General features: G+C 34.4%; 2 protein-coding genes across 3 annotated transcripts in view; one reads left to right on the top strand and one right to left on the bottom strand.

The window, feature by feature from the left end:
- The window catches only part of LOC119639698 (potassium voltage-gated channel subfamily H member 8), an 81395-nt gene extending 62740 nt beyond the window's left edge, over nt 1–18655 (bottom strand). The window contains exon 1 of one of the 2 annotated variants that reach the window (XM_038037274.1): nt 18383–18655. The gene's annotated coding sequence lies outside the window, so the exon portion shown is untranslated. Of the gene's footprint in view, nt 1–17935; nt 18304–18382 lie in introns of those variants that run through there. The other variant, XM_038037275.1, reaches the window with a different exon arrangement.
- On the top strand, nt 11988–14521 carry LOC119639699 (phenoloxidase 2). Its single transcript, XM_038037277.1, has 5 exons — nt 11988–12645; nt 12713–13162; nt 13226–13859; nt 13926–14181; nt 14254–14521. The coding sequence occupies exons 1-5, from the start codon at nt 12106–12108 to the stop codon at nt 14450–14452; spliced, it is 2079 nt and encodes a 692-aa protein (XP_037893205.1). The 5' UTR covers nt 11988–12105; the 3' UTR covers nt 14453–14521.
- Nucleotides 18656–20452: the final 1797 nt, after the last annotated feature.

Here is a 20452-nt window from a genome sequence, read left to right as displayed (position 1 = left end):
ATATAGCTGAAGTAGAGACGAAAAATTGGATATAAAATGACATTTCGGAAAAACAAACTCTTGACATCGAATCGACGAAAATTTGAATTTTCGAAAATTTTTAATTTAACAGTGAAAACTATTGAAAAAATGCTATTTAAAAAGTCTATTCAAATGTAACGTAACGTAAATGCCGCCGCCAAAGGTTTTTAGTTAAAGACACTGTAAGGACGTGTAAAGCTAATACGCTAACATACCTATAAAATAATTTGTTCACAATTGGTGTTTTTCTTCTTCTTTTTTTTTGACAAAAACAGCAACAAATTTCAGGTGGTATATTCAATTATTTCCCGAATAAAAGTTGATGTATAGTGGTTGTAATTGAGAAAACTCGTAACAAACCAAAAAAAATTAACGGCGAAAACAGGGAAAATACTACGGTGTCAAAGCATTAAATACCCTACATCGTACAGGTGCCGTTATTCATACAACGACTTAGTAAAATATGTCCTTATATGGGAAGTGATCGAAGATAAGGACTCGTCTGACCCGATTTGGGTACCGTTTTCAATACTGGCACAAAACCAAAACAAACTTCATCAAAATATTTCAAAAACTGCGATCTAAAGGTTGAACAAAGAGAAACAAGATGGACCAGCATGCAAATTGACAGATTGATTCTGAGGGTGATTCTGAATAGATCGATATGCTGATATGTGCATCCGCAGCCAAACTTAATGCACCCTTGTACCACAAGTGGTGGATATAGATAGTCATGTTAGCCGTTGACGCAGCCGTTAGCCGTTAAATTCGCTTTCTATATATGTTGAAATCCAAACGTTCTTACCACTGTATAAAAAAGCTTCGACACAAAGACCTTAATCCCGTTTAGGTATCTAGTGTCGTTCAATCGAACATAGATTCGATTAGTTATCGTCTTTTTCAAAAAGAGTGTGTGTAACTAAGAAAAAAGAAAATTTGAGCTAAATGATGGCGTAAAAGGAAATTCGAACATCGATCTAATCAAAAATATAATTTTTAAATGAAATAAACCTCGGTGCACCACTACGTCCACGATTATTCGTATAATGACTTTTGCACAATTTCGTTGCCGGTGAAGGAAATTTCACCAAAATATTTCAAAAATTCCGCCCTGTAGATTGAATACAGGGAAATAGGATGGACAGACAAGCTTAGATTACTTTCTAAGCCGATTACCATAGAAGCATAACAATGTTAAATAAGTAAGAAAATATTCGTCGCAAACCGCATATAATTCATCCCTTGGTTATGTGTGACATGGTGAGCGCAACAAGTAATACAAGTACAATTACACGCGTATCTATGTAAACATTTTCTTACTTTTTGCACATATGTTTACATTATATATATATCCAAGTAAATGTCTTACTTGCTGTTTTTTTCTTTTTCTTTTTTCTGGTTTTTTATATATTCTTTTTTTGTTTCTTTCTTGCTTTCTTTCTGCCCTCGACTATAGATTGCTATTAGCATTTTGACACTGAGCCGACCATAAAATTTAATGCGGTTTGTGGTTAACTAAATAAAAAGCAATAATTTTATTTAAGACTATTTTAGAGGACTTTACCTATAATGAACATATTTAACTGTAAATAGTCTTAAATTGTATTTGAATTTTTTTTTTTTTTTTTTCTGCTTTAAATAAATAAATTTCAATGAAGTTCACCATCCGCTATAACACCAAAAATTATCTTTTAACTATTATCGCACTTTTCCCACTAAAAGGTGATAATAAAATATTTATTAAATAAAATCGATGAAGGTAGTATATCTTGATTATGTGTATCCATTACAATACATTTACCGTAAATATGTAATTTAGTTAAGTGTACAAGTTCGAGTTCGAGTATTTACTATGGTATTATAAAAGCGTTTATATAGAACAAAGAGTAAAAGGGAAAGGGACAGGCATAGGCGAAAATGTGATGTTCTTAGAAAATTTCGAATTTATTAATGTCAAACATATATACATATATATATATATATACATATAAATATATATATATATATTTTTACAAGACATGTATATATTTTTTATGAAGACTTACTTTAAGGGTAAAAAGATGAATTATCAACTAAAATATATATTTGTTGAAAATCATTCTCGTCATCGTATATCATTAACCGGTAATTATGAACTGTAAATATTTTATGATTGGAAGCAAGCATATGGTTGACCCTTGACAGTTGCACAGAGCACGTCTAGTACATAATCAATAGTAAACTATTTTGCGATAAGTACAAGTATTAATTTCGCATGTCTCAAGTTTTACACGTCTACTTATGGGAGATGCCAATAACAACGAATATATCGCACATCTTTGTGTTGCATGTGCTATAATTAGGATATTTTGAATAAGTAATAATACAAATGCAGAGCTAATTAGGGTAAGACTAATTGTACTAATGGTCATATTTTCCTAAGTCCATCAGTCACTTATAGGAAAACTTCCAGTGTTATTTTCAGCTGTTGCTAAATATGGAAAGCTAACTTACAGCTCGGTGGGGGTCTGTCTCTGGTACATGAAAACAAGGTAACGGTCGGGAAGGGCTTTTAAGCAACGGATTTGGAGCAGAAAGAGTGGCATTTATATACGTTTGATTTGAAAGTGAACATTAAATATGCAACTGCGGGAAAGATCGCCTTAGCTAGAATGTTTCAAAAACGGTCCCTACGATAAAAGAAATAATATTTTTTTGACATATGCCTTATCGAAGCTAGGATATCCATAACAGAATAGATAATGTTTACTTCTTATATAAAAGGGTCAAATGGTACATGAACTCCAAGGATATATTCAAACACCTTAGAAGCGCATTAGAAGGTAAACAAAAACGACAATTAATGAAAAACAAAATTGAAAGGTTTGTCATTGTATCTCACACACTTTTGTGCAACAGCTCTGCTCAAAACCGCATTCGGAAACCAAAGTATATATATTAATATATACTTGCTCTCCTCAAACGAAAAACAGTATTCAATAGCTTTCTTATAAAGTTGGTTGGAAAGCTAAGACTACTTTTTCCTATACCGTCGTCGTCGTCGTCGTAGTGGCGTTTGCGAAGATAAGGCGTGTTTTGTAACAGCTCTTGTCACAACAAATACGAGGCATCTTTTATATACACAAATCAGTGGAGTTTTCAAAACAGGCACTCACTGATTTTCCCCTCACTGTCCTCCACTGTACCACCTAAGATATCTAAGGCCATAGAACGACTAAAGATGTACCTACAGATCGATGCAGAATCATTTTCTGAATTTAGTTAAACTTGTCTGTCCCTTCGTCCGTTATTTTTGTGATATTTTTTGAAGAAGTTGCTATGCTGATATATTAATATTTTGGCTCTCACTCACCAAGCTACTACTAAGTCTTATTTTGAAAAAGTTGTAATATGAAAAAAAAATTGCAACTTTTATATAATTCCTTGAGGGAAATCGTTAACTAATGGTATGTCGGCGACTAATGATTGATGCAAAATACTCGTACCTCAGTGGCAAACTCTTCCAGAAAAAGTAACCTCCAAAAGGTTAAATTTTTAATATTTGATAATAAAAATTGGTCCGTAACAGCATTTTGGCACAGGTATTAAATCTACGAAATCCGGATCGCAGAGTTCTATTATGTTCACCTCACCAAATGAAAAGAAAAATCCTTAACTTATAGCTCGTCCACTATACCACGTCAGCTGATGTTTTTAGCACACTGCACTTTTATGGAAAGTGTCCTGCAAATGAACAGCAAACAAGTGTGTAAGGTTTCGCTCGGTTTTTATCAAAAGAATCTTATTTAGAAGTTTCACAGGAAATATGGAACGCATATGCGGTTCACGTGATTTGTTATCCATCCCATGTTGATAATCTGATCAAGATTCATATTTTCTTATTTATCAATCACTTAGTAGCCGCGAATCGTCGATACACCGCCCCCGGCTACATCATCTATTGCTTAAGTAGAAAAGTTCGAAGACATAGATCTTAACATTCAAAATAAATGCGTATGTGCTTTGATCTCTATTGCTTGGTTTGTAGCTAACGCTAGGGCAACTAGGCAATGTTTGCTTGTCATCTTATGGGCAAAATGCACAAGTCAAGTTCAGGCGATTAATGCAATTAACAATAGATGACAAAGAGGAGTTGATGTGTAACGACATCATGGATTTTCCCAATTTTTTGATTTTTAAATTGATGCTGGTTTGAAATATTTACTGCAGCACTGTCTTGGTACTTAAATTGATTCATTTTGCTATATACATATATACATATATACATATATATATTTTTTTTTTTTTCTTTTTTTTTTTTTTCTTGTGTTTCAAGGCAAACTACTCTTGAACTTGACTCGAGGTATACGGATGAAAGAATTTCGATTCGTTGCTTGATGAAAGTATTTTTAAACGCATGAATGGCCCGTAGATGTACTTACACATGCATGAAATGTGTTTGTCAACTTCTGGAAAATGGAAAATTTATATTTTTTAATTATAACTTTTTTATTACATAGCTACAAATATATTTAATTACAATTTATTACGAGTTCAAGTGCCCAAAACGAAATCGTGTACACAAGCTTTGAATTGAAATAAATGGTCATAAACTATAACGTAATGCAGACTAAATGCTGTGCTAAACGTACGACATGCGAATCGTATCTCAGCATATGCTTGAATAGAATACATGAATTTGTGCGTATATTCGCTTTGTTTAAGTAATTTTAATTTTTCATTACGAAACCACTAAACATTACACGTACAAGCGAGAGTGCAATGCTCGCCTTGAGAGTAATGGCGAATGCGAAACACTTTGAAATGTTTTTATTTTACTATTAATTATGCGAATGTCAATGACAGAGTTGAAAATATTTTCGATGGGAACTTTTCGACAACTTCAACATACAATAATATATTGTAACGAAAAAGTTTACCAAAATTTCCAAATCTTCTTATTAGAGATATTAGAGATGTTCATTTTTCAAATCATACTTCACCATGCTTTCGAGCACATCGTTGTCACTTTCAAAGTCAATTCATCGAATAGAGCCGCCCGAACTACATTAATTATCGAAAATTAACGTTCACGGGCGTTAAAAAGCTATAATTAAAGAGCAAAATTCATTCGAGAATCAATTTATTTAACAAACTTCAAAGACAACATACTTCCTCTTTATAAATGAAATGAGGGATGTAATCATTTCGTCAAAACGTTTGCAACGTCCAGAAGGCATCTACAGAGAGCCCACAAAGTGCACATATATTCTTTACCAGCATCAAATTCTGCATCAATTCAAGTATGTTCGTTTGTCGGTCTGTGCCTGCTGCGAAAATTCTCCTGGCCGCAAAAATGAAGCTGCCAACTTCAAAGTTGGCAGATGTGTTGGAGATTCTTGCACTTAGGTTGCTCTATAACAGATAAATTTTTCAAAAACTGGAATGAATATTCTACAGCCGATGATCTAGCACCTGCGCAACAATGGGAAAAAACTGATCACGCGGACCCAATTTTCTTTTTTTTAAATTTCTCTATAACGCGCGGAAACAAGCTTCAATACCCCATCGAGCACATAAATACTTGGCAAGCTTCAAATTTGGAATGCAGCTAAACATGTTCATCTGTTCGACGGTTCCACTCTCTGCCTCTGCAACTGGGTAGTATTTGCGGTAAACTCTCTTTCGAAAGCGAAAATGAGTGTATCGTCTACAAATTTGCAAAATAATTTGGGATTGACTTCAACTTTTCCAAGTGCACTCCTACAACGGCCATACGTCTATGCGACAAAAACTTTCACTTTGAAAATAGAAAAAGTCAGCCACCCCCACTCCATATTAATGAAAATGTAGTAGTAGATAACGGTGATGGGTATATAAGATTCGACAGCGGCTGAGTATAATTTTCTTATTCATTATTATTGCAAATTGTTTAGATCATAGAAATAAATTGTAGGACTAAAGAGTAGGACGAGCGAGGATAACAACTAAGTCTACCGGCTCTTCTTTTTGTTTTTTTTGACTATTATAGATAAGATGGATAATTTAACAGCGTTAATAAAGTCGAATATTATATAGATGTTAAGTTCTCTAGGCTTTTTTGCGACATCCATAAGATTAGATGCAAATATATTTCCATTTATGAGTTTAATACGGCTTTAAAGTAAACTTCAACTGCTCTTATCCACTACTCACTAAGCATTATCCGTAGGACTATTCATTTTGATAATAACAATTTCATGAAAGTGCTGTGGAAACTAACTTTTTTACATCACCTTGTCGACACAAATTGTCTCGAAATTGTCGAAGAACCCTTTAGCAAATAATCTATGCTTTCAATATATTTTCTACTTACAACGCCGACTTTGTCACAGCCGATCTTGGAAACTATGTAGCGCTTCTGAAATGATTCAAATTTACGGCCGACTCATGTTAACTCAAACTTGAATCTTCTTGTTGGAACAAGAGACTCCGTAACAAATACTCTGAATGTTCTGATTGCTTTCATGCCTGTCTTAATCAACTTTAGCAAAGTCACCGCATGTTGCAAAAAGTTTTGAAAATCGAAATTTCCATAAGGTAAATAACTAATACACCCTTCACTTTTCACTTTTATTAAACCATCTTAACTGTTCTGAATAGAGATTTTTTCAGGCTAGTGAAAAAAATTTTTGATTCATCGAAAGAAGTTCCATAAAATGGAAAGAATTTTGCGAACAATTTGATTACGCTCTCGACGGAGTAACTCAGTTCTAAGGAGAATCATTTTTCTTATTCAAGTGAGAAAGGGGAAGCATTATCAATGCATCAAAAGCGGACTGTGCTTCTCAGCACAGGCAGCTTGCACACAAAGGCATTTGACCTCATAAAATTTACTATGCTCTTATTGACTCCCGTTAAAAGAGTGGTTAAGGAAAGAAAAAAACTCATGTAATTTTTAAACAGATAAAAGCGCTTCAGCGAACCATGGACCACCATTAAATACCGTACAACAGCCTACAGTTATTTACATGAGTTTTCAAAATAAAATTTTATCTGGAAAGTGGTCCGATCTGAACCATTTTCAATAGTGTTTGTCCCTGGACTAAAACACGTAAGCAAACCAAATTTCATCAGAATTTCTCAAAAGTCGCGATCTGTACGTTACACTTAACCGGAGAGTTAGCGAGTCATTCTGAACCGATCGGCGTAATAAATTGTGGATCTGTCCCTTATATATAGTCTTGTACCACAAGTGGCGTAGGATATAATGGTTTATATTTTATATTGATACAAAATCTATATATTTTATATCAACCAATGAGAAGGATATGAATGACGATTCTTCGCAAGATTACCAGAGCAAAATTTTCCAGAGCATTCATTCATTCATTGAATATCTACTAAGCAACTAGATCGGGTCGACCTCTAAGCATAACTAAAGAATTCATGGAGGATCCAAAAGAAAAAATCTTGTTATCTTGCCGTCTACTTAATTCAAACGCTGCATCCATATTAAGTCAGCTTAATTTTATTTATCGCCCCTCAGCACTTGGAACGAAGAGTCAATGGAAATAAACGAAATAACGATCAGACAAATGAGAAATGAGGCGAGCATTTAATTGCATCTAATCAATGAGAAGAAACTTTATTTAGTTTATGAGTTTAAAAACTACAACTGACTTAGAGCATTTAGAGCAATTCTTCCAAAAATATTACACAAATAAATTTTGGTTCATAGTTACAATGTTCACAATCACTTTTGCCAAATCTGCAAAATTTGACAAATCAAAATGATTTCGCAAAAAATGCAAAGTAAACAAGATAAAAGAAAACTGAAAAGGATGACGTACCTTAAATGGATTGCCTTGCAACATGCAATCATTGACTATGGTCAGTAGATAACAGAATTACATGAATAAGCAGACAAACAAACACCTATAACTTACATTGAAATTTAGAATTAAACGAACGCAAGTTAACAAGTTGCGTAAACTGAAGTACACAAGATCCAAGCATATCGACTCTTGACCACTTTGGTGACCGTTGATCTGGAACAATCAAATCGAGAAGACTGCAGAGAAATTCTATCTATACTGTGTCACATTTACTTTAACTTGACTTTGTGCGATTTAAACGCATACATAAATATAATTTCACTTTCTAGTGAAAATGACTACAGTTTTTTTCGCTAACCGAAGATTCCACTCAGTATTGGAATGCGTTTCAATATAAGTAAAAAGAAATTTTCGTACTTATCCTTTAACTTTCCTTTCAACGACAACTCGTACCATAACTTTTTTTTAGTTTGGTGTAAGGCCAAAGTTTGTGGTCTTAACCAAAATAAATGAAATGCTGCCGAGTTTCGCTTGAAAGTTGAAATGTTTACTCTAGTACGTAACATCGTAACATCGTTTCCCAAAATTCTGATATTTTCCATTCATATCATAAATAATAAAAACTAAAGTGTGTCAACATTCGCAAAAAGAAAAGGAAAAACTAAACAAAAATGCAAACTCTCTCTCCTTTGAGGTTCCCTTCACTCAGAAAGCGCTCTACTTCAAGTACCACCAGACTTGCGTTACATTAATAAAATTCGTTTATGACACAAATATTCTTTGTATACGATGGCTTCGTCTATCAGTAATAATTTATGCAAATGAAGAATGAAACGTTTATATATTTTCACTGATTTCATTCAAAAGTCCAGTGGTACATGCTAACAAAGGGATAATAATAAGCAAAACTGATACAAATTTTAGTTTGAATAAACTTTTCTTCAATTTTAAATAAATATTTATATGAATCAAATAACTAAAGCAATTTTAAAGCAATATTAGTTTGGTAGGATCGTCAAGGATGCATTTCACGGATCGATTGTAAAATGAGGGCAATGGTAGTTTAGTAGGATCGTCAAGGAGATTTGGCGATGCGTTTTACGGATCGAATATAAAATGAAGGCAATGGTAGTTTGGTAGGATTGTCAAGGAGATTTGCTGATGCATTTCACGAATCGATTGTAAAATGAAGGCAATACTAGTTTGATAGGATCGTCAAGGAGATTTGGCGATGCATTTTACGGAATTTGCGATAGTCATCGATTTTAAAATTTATAAAAACCGAATTCAACATTTTATCGCTTTAAATTTGCATGTAGTTGGTCTTCAAGCGAAACATTTTCATCTTATCCAACGGGATTTGTGCAGGTAAGTGCTTAAAGTCATCCAGTTAAGGCCACATATTTTAACTGGAGCATTGACCTTTTATCGGGATTTAGATAATGTTTGCTTCAGTTTTAATAAGTGGATAAGTGGCTTACATTATGGATTTTTATTGACTCTCAAATCTCAACAAGAAGAAGTTTTTACAACCAACTTGACGTTTAAAATGGACCAACGAACACACACAGACTGCGATAGGCAAAAATATTCTACGGACGAGCCTACAAGGCCTATAAAAAGTGGAGAAAATCGCATGAGCCCATTCAATATTATAGGATACTGGCATTAAAGATTAAGCTACAGCGATAGACGAGCGGATGGGCGGACAAAAGGTAGTTCGATGTATGTTTCTCTGTGTTATAAACGACATAACTAATGGAGTATATTTTCATACTTTGGCGTCTGTAGCGCTCAAGGAACACTGCGAAGTTTCCTCTTTCCATCTTACCACAGTTTTGTAAGCGGATGGCAGGTGGACAAATGAACAAGGGGATTAAATTTGCAAAGGATGTCACCACAAACGGAACGTCAAGTCTAGTGTACATCAATTTTTCAATAACGAATATAAAATTATTGTCCTCATGTCTCATTACATATTCTGAGGAAAAGTTTTTTGAAAACTAATTTCCAAAGACAAAAAGTAGCCTTTTTACGAATAGCTTAGGAACAAATGTCAAGAAGAGGAAGACATATTGTAAAATTATAACATCGTCCACAGTTTTGCAAAACTACACACTCATGTCGTCGTTTATAGACATAGACATAGACATAGAGATAGAAAATGTTCCAATGCTACTTCAGTAGGTAATCAAGACAAACTGTCGATGTCAAAGTATACCGTAAACCATCTTTATACAGTTTCAAAGAGAAAAGGCTAACAGTAGTAAGTGGCTGGAAAAAAAATTATTGTTTCACATCAGTGAAACAACAAAAAAGGGAAATAGAAAGTTCTTAGTCATCCATCACATGTATCTGACATTACGTCATCAGATTGATTAATTCAAAGCTAATTACAAACTTCGTAGATTGACAGGATAAGTGATAACTATAAGAGTTGATGCTTCGTCTCGCCATTGAAGGTAAGCAAAACTTCAATCCGATTTCTCAATAGCATCTTAGCGAGGAACCCACTTAGACTCGTGCTCTAGTCATTTCTCAATCTATCTGCATAGTTGACTTTAAAGAAGCGCATTTTGTAAATTGAAAGCACCAAAAACATTACAATTGGCCACGATTCACAATTAAATAACCCGAACAACCCTACAGTTACACATAGAATAGGGGATTATATGGGAAGTGGTCGCCATTTAGATGTTAGTTTACAAAATTGGATCAAAATGTCGCAAAAACTGCTATCTGTAGGCAAGCGTGAGAAATGATTCTGAATTGATCAGCATAATAAAATGTGGCTCTGTCTCCTCCTTGTCCTTGTGAATATTGCATACATCCAGTCTATCTTGGTGTGCGCTTATACCGCAAAAGGTACCGGGTGTAGGGTATATAGGTAAGCATATACTATGAAAGCAGCCTTAATTAAACAAACAAAAAGAGCTAGGTGAACAGGGTCCACAATTGAATACCCTACAGCATTTCGTTTAATGCAATTATTCACATAATGATTTTGCAATATAAGCCGTTCTTTGATAAGTGCTCGAAAATGTTATCCGATCCACGCAATTTTCAGTGAGATTCTTGTCCGAGCTAGAGTGACCCACTGTGACAAATTTCGTCTCACAACTTCTCAATAGTTGCGGCCTGCGGGCTTGAAAAGAAGATGGAGAGACGGACAGGCAAGTTTAGGTTTATTCAGAAAGTGGTCCTAAATCGATCTGTATAGTAAAAAGTAGCTCAAGTTTTCAAGTTCTTTTGTGTCTTGCATACACTCGTACAAACTTAATATACTCGTCTACCACAAGTTGTGTAGCGCATAAACAGAGTCGATATACCATTACTATATCTTCTCTATCCTACCTCTCCTGATCTATGTACATTAAGCTTGTGTGGATGTATACAATTCCAATAAGGACTTAAAACAGATCCATGTTGGCTTGTACTGATAAAATCAAAATCATTTCCCATCCCAATGTGTCTAACCTTGTCTGGTTCGTTCTGTCTGCCTGTCTCAATATACTCTTGTTCCGGTGCTGTAATGTAGGGTATCAAAAGTCTTGTTTCAAGCGCTTTAAAACAATACGATATAAAATAAAATCTTACAAAAAATGTTCTGCTGCAAAACGAAATTCGTGATAACTGCCCCAAGAATTGTTGGGGCATATATTCACATTCAACTCGTACATTGACTTTTATTTACTTTCAGACCTCAAAAAAAAAAAAAAAAAATTGTACGCAATAAAAACAATTCTCATAACGTGAGGTTTATTATAGAAGGAGTAGACAAGTGTACTGTGAAAATGAGCACAAGGTGATAAAAAGAATTTGTTGGACCACTGGAATATAAACCGCAAATGAAGCGGTGAATTAATTGCATAGAACGAGACTGACTATAACTTGGTTTGGAAGAAAAGGTATTAAGAAAAAAGAAAAAACTCCTGCTCTTTACGCTATTTTACGTATTTATTAATAGCTTCTCCAACCCTTAAAAGAGATGCAACGCGCGATCAATTTAATATTAATGCCAGTGTACACATATATAAAAATATTTATTTGAATTACCGTTACGTTTGTCGGTCAGTGAAAATAAATTTTTCGAATGCGGTTGTGTTCCACATTTTTGCGGTTTTCCAAAATTATCGCAATAACTTTTTTTTTTTCTTTTTTTTATTTATATAAAGTTTTTATCTATTTTTTTATTTCATGCGAACATAAAATTTTGTATAAATTTGGAGAAATTTATTGCGAAGACCACAGTTAAGTTTTCAGTCTTACATCAGCTATTATACGCAAAATGTCTAATCCAACTAATAGGAAAGCGTTAGAATTGCTTTTCGAACGTCCACTTGAACCGGTCTTCACAGCTCGTGACGACGGCAAGGCTGTCTTCGATATACCCGATAGCTTCTACAGCGAACAGTATTCCGACGTAAAGGAAGACATTCTATCGCGCTTTAGCGAAGATGTCGACATAAAGATCCCGTTACGTGAATTAACCAAAAAGCCCGACTTGACTTTTACAAAGCCCGTTGGAAAGCGTAAGCAATTTTCGCTTTTCAATAGCTTACATCGTTCAATAGCTGCCCGATTAATTGATATTTTGTTGAATGCCGAGACCGAAGAATTATTCATTGCCACGTGCGCTTATGTCAAGGATCGAGTCAATCCGTTTCTATTTCAATATTGCTATGCGGTCGCTGTCCAGCATCGTAAAGATACTAAAAACTTTGCAATCAAACCAATTGCTGAGATGTTCCCTCAAAACTTCGTTGAGCCAGCCGTTTTCAAAGATGCTCGTGCCGAAGGTGAATTGGTTCGCAATACCGGAGATAGAGTAAATTATATCCAAATTTTAAACAATTTTTACGCATTAAAATATTTTTTCTTTCTCCTTAACTTAGCGTCACATTGATATTCCACGCAATTACACAGCTTCGGATCGTGAAGAGGAACAGCGTATGAGTTATTTCCGTGAGGATATTGGGGTTAACAGTCATCATTGGCACTGGCATTTAGTTTACCCTGGTTATGGCGCTGATGAGATTGTAAAGAAGGATCGCCGCGGTGAACTATTCTATTATATGCATCATCAAATCATTGCCCGCTACAATGTCGAACGTTTTTGCAACGGTCTCGCAAAGATAAAAATTCTGAACAATATTAGAGAGCCGATTGCCGAGGGTTATTTCCCAAAAATTATGAGCAGTTTAAACAATCGCACTTATCCCGCCCGTTCTGCGTTTAGCAAATTGCACGACATCGATCGCGAGGATGCCAAGTTAGAAATCGCTGATCTGGAACGCTGGGCGAATCGCATAATACAAGCAATCGATCAAGGTTTCGTAACCGATGTAAGTTCCATTCGTTGATCATTTTCAAGCTCAACGCTATTATCATTTTACACGATCTCCTAGACTAAAGGTAACAACATACCCTTGGATCCGAAGAAGGGGATCGATATTCTCGGAGATATCATAGAATCCACACAATTGTCAATTAATCCTCAATTTTATGGCAGTCTACACAACGAAGGACACAATGCGATTTCATGCTGTCATGATCCTGATTCACGCTTCCTTGAAGATTTCGGTGTAATGGGCGATGTGACTACTGCTATGCGTGATCCCATTTTTTATAGATGGCATGGCTACATTGATAGCATCTTCAATCGCCACAAAGAACTTCTCTCGCCTTATGAAGATGCCGATCTAGCATATCAAGGCATTCATGTTTCGAAATTTGAGGTTCGCATTCAAACCGCCAGTCAAAAGGCCAGCCCCAACACCTTATTGACTTATATGGAGAAATCGGATGTAGATTTAGCAGCCGGTTTAGATTTTGGCCCAAAAGGCAATATATACGCCACTTTCACTCACTTACAGCACGCACCATTCGAATATGCTATTAATGTCAATAATGCGGAAAATGTACCAAAGAGGGGAACTTTTCGCATATTCATTTGCCCGAAATCTGACGAACGGGGCACACTCTTAACCTTAAACGAACAACGATTACTCGCAATCGAATTAGATCGATTCACCGAAACTTGTAAGTGAAATTGTAAAATTATAGCGTGCTACGAAATTGTTGTGTTAAATGCGAGCTTGCTTTCAGTGGTACCTGGTATGAATAATATACACCAATCGTCGAATAGTTCAAGCGTTACCATTCCATACGAACGCAGTTTCCGTAGGCTTGGGCCAAAATATCAGCCCACTGACGAACGTCAGCTCGCTGAATTCCGTTTCTGTGGATGCGGTTGGCCTGAGCATTTGCTTTTACCAAAGGGCAGACCCGAAGGCATGGCTTTTGATCTTTTTGTTATGATATCGGATTACACCGGAGATGAAGTTCAACAAACCCAGGATCAGTAAGTCCAGCAAAGAAAAAATAAAAATATTTTCCAATAATTTCGTTGTCACTATTACTACCAACATTGCAGGCCAAGCGTATGCGGCGATTCGTCATCGTTTTGTGGTTTGAAAGATAAACTCTATCCGGACAATCGCAGTATGGGCTATCCGTTCGATAGACGTTTGCCTGAAAAATCTTTGGGGGAACTTATAAACAAGTTCCCGAACATGTCAATGATAGATGTCGTTATACGTTACAATGACGTAATCGTTGACAGGAAATCTTAATCAAAAGAATAAAAGGCGACAAAAGATTCATGGATTTCGACCCCTAGCTATTACGTTTAGATTGCCTCTCACTCATGCAAAGTCTTTCTTTAAAAATAATAAATAATCCAAGTTTATCCATATCCAACAGCATAATTATGTCGCATTTCTTCTTTACTACGGATTTCACAAATTCTCAAGCATACAATTATTAGTCAACAAGTTTTAAGTGCTGGCTACGAAAGTGAAAAGGAAATCTTTTATGGGCAATGACATAAATATACCGGCATATAAATAAAAAAAACGGGAAAAATTATTTTTTAGCTAAAGATATTTTATTCTTGATTTTTCTTGTTTCTTTTCTTTATTAGACAGATAGCCCAGCACAGCATTGTATGATAAGTAGATGTCCGTAACCTTAACAAGGTATGGACAGCTATCATTAATAATTTCTTCTCTTGCCTAAGGGTTCGGTTTTTATTTCACATTTCAACCTGTAAATAAAACATTTACTTTTTCTATGCTGCACGCCAGAGAACCCGTACGTATGTAATACAAAGTAACTTTTAATTTACTAAGTTAATTGTAAGAGTTTTAGTAATGGGAAACATGTAATGTTTTCATAACATATTTTTCATTGTGCTATTATTAGGTTTAAAAATGTTCTACTTTCAATTTAAATCCCAACGACTTTAATAAGAAGTCCGCAAACGGTTAGCATTTTAGGTGGGATAAAATTTCTCAAACCTGGCGACCTGTGGCCTGAACACAAACTTATATGGACAGAAGATCAGACGGACGGACGGACGGAGAGACAAGCTTAAATCAATTGAGAAAATGATTCTGAATTGATCGATGTAATAAAAGGTGGTCGTATCCCAAGCACTTCTGCTTGTTACATATGTCCGCATAAACTTAATATACTTTGTATCGCTGTGTATGGTATAATAATAGCAAAGAATCTTTTGGATTGAAAAATGTTCTACATTCAGTTAAAACTCCAACCACTTTAAGAAGGAAGAACTCAACAGTTAACAGTTTAGGCCAGACAGAATGCGGACTGAAAGTAATTGAATAGAGCCTTTAGGAGATCACAAGATTACAAGTTTAAGTTTAAATTTATATTTAAGTTTATTAATCAATGATTAATCATTAAATCATTACAACTGAGTGACGCTTATCACTTAAGACTAAACGAGACTTGTCGTACCAGGACCACTAAAAGGTCACAAGTTTCGCCCAAGTAATTAACAAAAGTATGAACTGGAGTAAAACAAGCATTTATACGGCACAAAAAACATACTTGCATTGAGAGATCTGCATAAATAAATGAATAAATTGTTTAAACTGAGGAATTCTGTCGATCAAAGCAGTTTCCTTCTGGTTTGCTTAATTATAGACTCAACGCTTACAACTTTTATATATTATTATACCCAGCACTGATGGATGAGGCGTATACTCATCTTGCCATAATGTCTACAACAACATCGAAAAGCAAGCATCAGAAATCTTATAAAGCATTCTCGATCAGCGCGAAATTCTGAATTGATTAAACCAATCCGTTTATATGTCCGTATGTCCTCATCGCAAAAATGAGGGATATATTCATTTTGTCAGGAAGAGACCCCACAAAGCATATATATCTTGATCAGTATCAAATGTTAAATCGAATTTAATATGTCCACCCGTCCGTCGGTTGTGAACTTTTTCCTGGCCGCAAAAATAAAGCTACAGATTTCATATTTGATGGAACCATTGGAAGTCTTTGCACGCTAGTTACTATTGAAAACGGGCCAAAATGGTTAGTACACAAACCCGCAGTGAATCGTAAACTGAATGCAACTCCGTTTTTCTAACCAAAAATTCGTGGATTTTAACTCTTTTCTGACAAATTAAACAAATATAGAAATAGGCTGAAATTTTCCGCGTTTACCTTACGTAAAACTCTACTATTTATGTGCACGAATGGAAAAAATCAGTCATGGACACAAAAAACCACAAGTGATTAAATTTTTTTTTTTCATTTTTTCGATGTTCTCTGATTATTAATTATAAGGTAAACAAGGAATGAACAAGAATGTTTAAAACTATTTTGTAGATTCATCAGCTGAAGACGTATTGTCTGCCTAAAAATGCGTTCATTCCAAAATAAATATGCTGGACACCACGACCTGGTAGATGAAAGGTTTTATGTAAAGTGATTATGACGAACGTTACGACATGGCAGATTAATTTTTTAGTGAAGTAAAAGGTGAAGCATTCCTTCCCATTTTTATGATATTAATTAATAGCCGGCCATAACCAAATATTGTTACCTTACTTGTTTCAAGCCTATGAATATTTCCCTCTAGAATACCCCTCAGTGAATTTCGTTCTCAATAAACTCGATGTTTTCGCTCGCTCCACTACGAACTGTTTCGAGCGCGGATGACCAAATCAATTCTACAAATACATCCCAAAGACATCAATAGGTCAGTGAAATAACGATATCGCGACATAACCTCAAAAGGAAACTGAACCAAACATGTGGAGAGTCAATAAGAAAAATTTCAGACTCGCCAGAATAAATAAATTTAAAGTTAAGAATTTGTATCGATTTAAATATCTTAGCAATTGTCTCCTTCAAATCCCTCAAATTGAATTCCGTAAATGATTTATAGGTTATAGCAGGCGTTCATTTCATAATTTTTCAAAGTGCAACCAGTCGTAAATTGAATTGTAGCAACGGATCACTGTTAGCTCGAACAAGTATTGTGCCATTGGTTCGTACCTTCGTCTAAGCCCAGCGTGGATAAACAATCAGTAAATTTTCCTTCGCAATCATAGGAAGAGTTGACACCAAACGATCAACAATTATGGCGTCGCCATTAACGCTTCGCTGCGACGATTCAGTTATCCTTGTGTTAACTTTTCGAACACTTCTTGTTCAAAATTCAATACCGGATTGACTCGATTTCAATTATGGAGTAGTTATAAAGACAATAAATTTTATTTTCTCATTTTCCATAAAGCTGAGGTTCTACTTCACATGTGAACCGGTTTTTTAACATTCACATGCATTCACTCTTAGTCAACGACTAGGCGTCTCCTTATCTGTCGGTTTTATTATCAAAGTTGAGAAAGCAAAATACAGAAAATATTTACTAATTGCGTCCGAAGAACTCACTTGAGAAAGAACAATTGTCAAGGTGCTGCTCGCAAAAATCCAACCGATATCATTGGAAGACAGGGAATACATGCCGCAAAGGCAAATAATCGCCGCCAACTCAGGAAATGTTTGCACTTTGCGAGAGAATACTTTAACCGAAAATTTTGCTGATACCTAAAGTACCCGTGGTCATGCTTAGTCTGATAGAACAGAAAAATTCAAAGTGAGAAGTATGCAAATCCATCATAAAGAGTTTATAGATTTCTCGCCTACGTATACTTCTTCTTATTCTTCTTATTATACTTGCTATGGAATCTCGCAAGGTGACGGAATAGGTGTAAAAATCTACTTCATACCTTTTTTTTAATAGTTTCCTTAACAACGGAAGTAATTCACATTTACAGGCTTTTGAATGTGTGGGTGAGGGAAAGTAATTGTGTTTTTTTTTATTTTTTTACATTTTTTTTAATGCGTTTATTTGACCCTTGGGTATCCGTTGTGTGCTTTAAATGTTTTTTTTTTTAATCACATTTACATGTACACAGTAATATGTGCATGTGTGACGAATAATACAAATATGAATTGTGTACGCGCTATGTGAATCAAATCTAAGAAATATTTTTGAAGAATTTGCTCGGTTGTCTAAACGTGTGCAACGGCCAATAATCTCAATAATTTGATAGAATGGATTGCTATTTAAAATTAGCGAAACGCGGAAATTGATCAAAGTGCAAGCAAATTAAAAATGAAAACTTTGTAAAAAATTTATATTTATATATTTTCATAAGACTGTAAGCACTTACATTCACAAGTAGTAAAATTTTAATTATTATATATCAAGCACTTAAGTAGTTTATAATTTATATTAAAAAAAAAACACTGCTATCACACGTTTCGATACACACACATTGCATGTAAATTATTTTTAAGATAATCATTATAAGTTTTGAATGCAAAATATTTTACGTAAAATATTTTAGTGAAATTATCATATTCATTACATTACAAGATTACAATGAAGTTCTCTCCAGAAATTGCAGCATTAAGTTGTCGACGGAATTACAATCGTTTATTCCGTATCTTATACCGTTATTGGTTGAAATGCGTTAAGCAACTGTTGCAAATCCTCTGTAATCAACTCAGCATCTCCATAAACAAATATAAAAAGTCTCCAAAGAAAAAAAAGCTTTCTCACATTTTCATATTCTCAACAAGTGTGCGTCTTTTTCATTAGGCTGGCAAACTGAAAAGTAGTCTATTATCAGGTATATAAAGTTGATGATAATACGTCATGATAACTGCTATTGCTTCTGCTGCTTCAATGAGTTCTTCTTATCCATAATTGTTCTTTTAAATTATTCAATTATTTAAGAAAGCTCACCTTACCAAGAACTTTGGTTTCGACAGATCTTACATTGCATTTTCTAATGTTCGGCTCTTAGTCTATTGTTTCGAAAATAATTACCAAACTTTTTTTTTTAGTCAAGATTAATAATCTTAAAAATTTTAATTCAGTTCGTTGTATAATGAAGACAAACTAAAAGGAGAAAGCTTGAATTATTTAATAAAGCTCTTCCAGGTTACTAAACAATACGAAATCGAACAGTTTGCACGCTAGAGAACTAATAGAAAATATCCCGACCAACTTGATCTTATTAAATGGTTCGCATGGCTTTATTGCTAGAGAACTAGTTGAAAATTTTCCAAACAAACTGATCTTATTAAGCGGCCAGCGGCTACAAAGTTGACCGAAATGATAAATCAAGGAACTTTACACACATTGCACACAATTTTTAGTTCACATTTTCAAGTTTTTATTTATTCTAAAAATAAATAAACCAAAGGTTTTTTTATGTAATTATGTAAAATATCAAAAGCATTACAATTACCGCTGGTTTTGAAAATTTCTTGAAGTCCTGAGGAAGAAAAGCAAGACTTCAGTTTCTCTCACTCTCTTGACATGGAAGAAATTGCTTAGAAAATAGAAACACAACTTAAAACAAATTGAAGCGGTTCGCCTTTATCAGCCTTTCCAAGTGATCACATTCGAGACTGATTAATAAAAATAAATATATATTAGAAAACAACTTCTAGGGTTGCAATTTTATTTTTTTTTATTAATTATTTAAAAATTAAACTCAAATTTAAGAAAAAAAAAGTAAAACATATGATGTGCTTGTTTTTATTTGTTTGTTTACACGAAACAAAATATGCTAATCCTGGCAAAACTTATCAAAATCCCTGCCGCCTCAAAAGCATGAAGTTTAAACGCCTTCACTAAGACATAATATGGACATCACAATAATATTATATATACTATATGAACGCAGCACAAAATTTTAAATAACGGATAAATAAGCGGGTTTATGTGTGTTTACCTTAAGAGTACATTTGTTCGATGCTGCCAAGTTTATTAACGAATTTGACATTAAAAATGAATTACTTATTTTATGGCAAAGCGTCACTTTTTGGAACAGCTTTGGAAATTTTTTTCAATTCTTTTTTTTTCGGTGAATTTATTTTGAATATTTGAAGCTTTTGTTTCAAGGCTGGATATTTCTTAAAATCCATTGTTTAACACGAATAATTTATTCATACGTCCATTTGTTATACTTTTGAAATGGGCCGCAAACGTAAAGTTCCCATTCCGAGCGAAGAAAAGGAGAATGAAGAGGATGAACAACTAACCGATGCACTAGAAAATATTGTGGATAACGGGCCAATTCGTGTCATAATGTCCAAAATTCAGTTAAATGAAACTTGTCACAATAAGTACATTAAAGAACTTAGCCAGGTCTATACACGGGTAGGTAACGAATTGCAAATATTAGTTTTTTATTATGATAATGAGTTTACATAAAAAAATTGCAGAT

Source organism: Glossina fuscipes, unplaced genomic scaffold (assembly GCF_014805625.2).
Source record: "Glossina fuscipes isolate IAEA_lab_2018 unplaced genomic scaffold, Yale_Gfus_2 113, whole genome shotgun sequence".
NCBI classification, from domain to species: Eukaryota; Metazoa; Arthropoda; class Insecta; order Diptera; family Glossinidae; genus Glossina; species Glossina fuscipes.
Note: the sequence above shows the minus strand (reverse complement) of the source record. Positions and strands in the feature narration are given on the sequence as shown.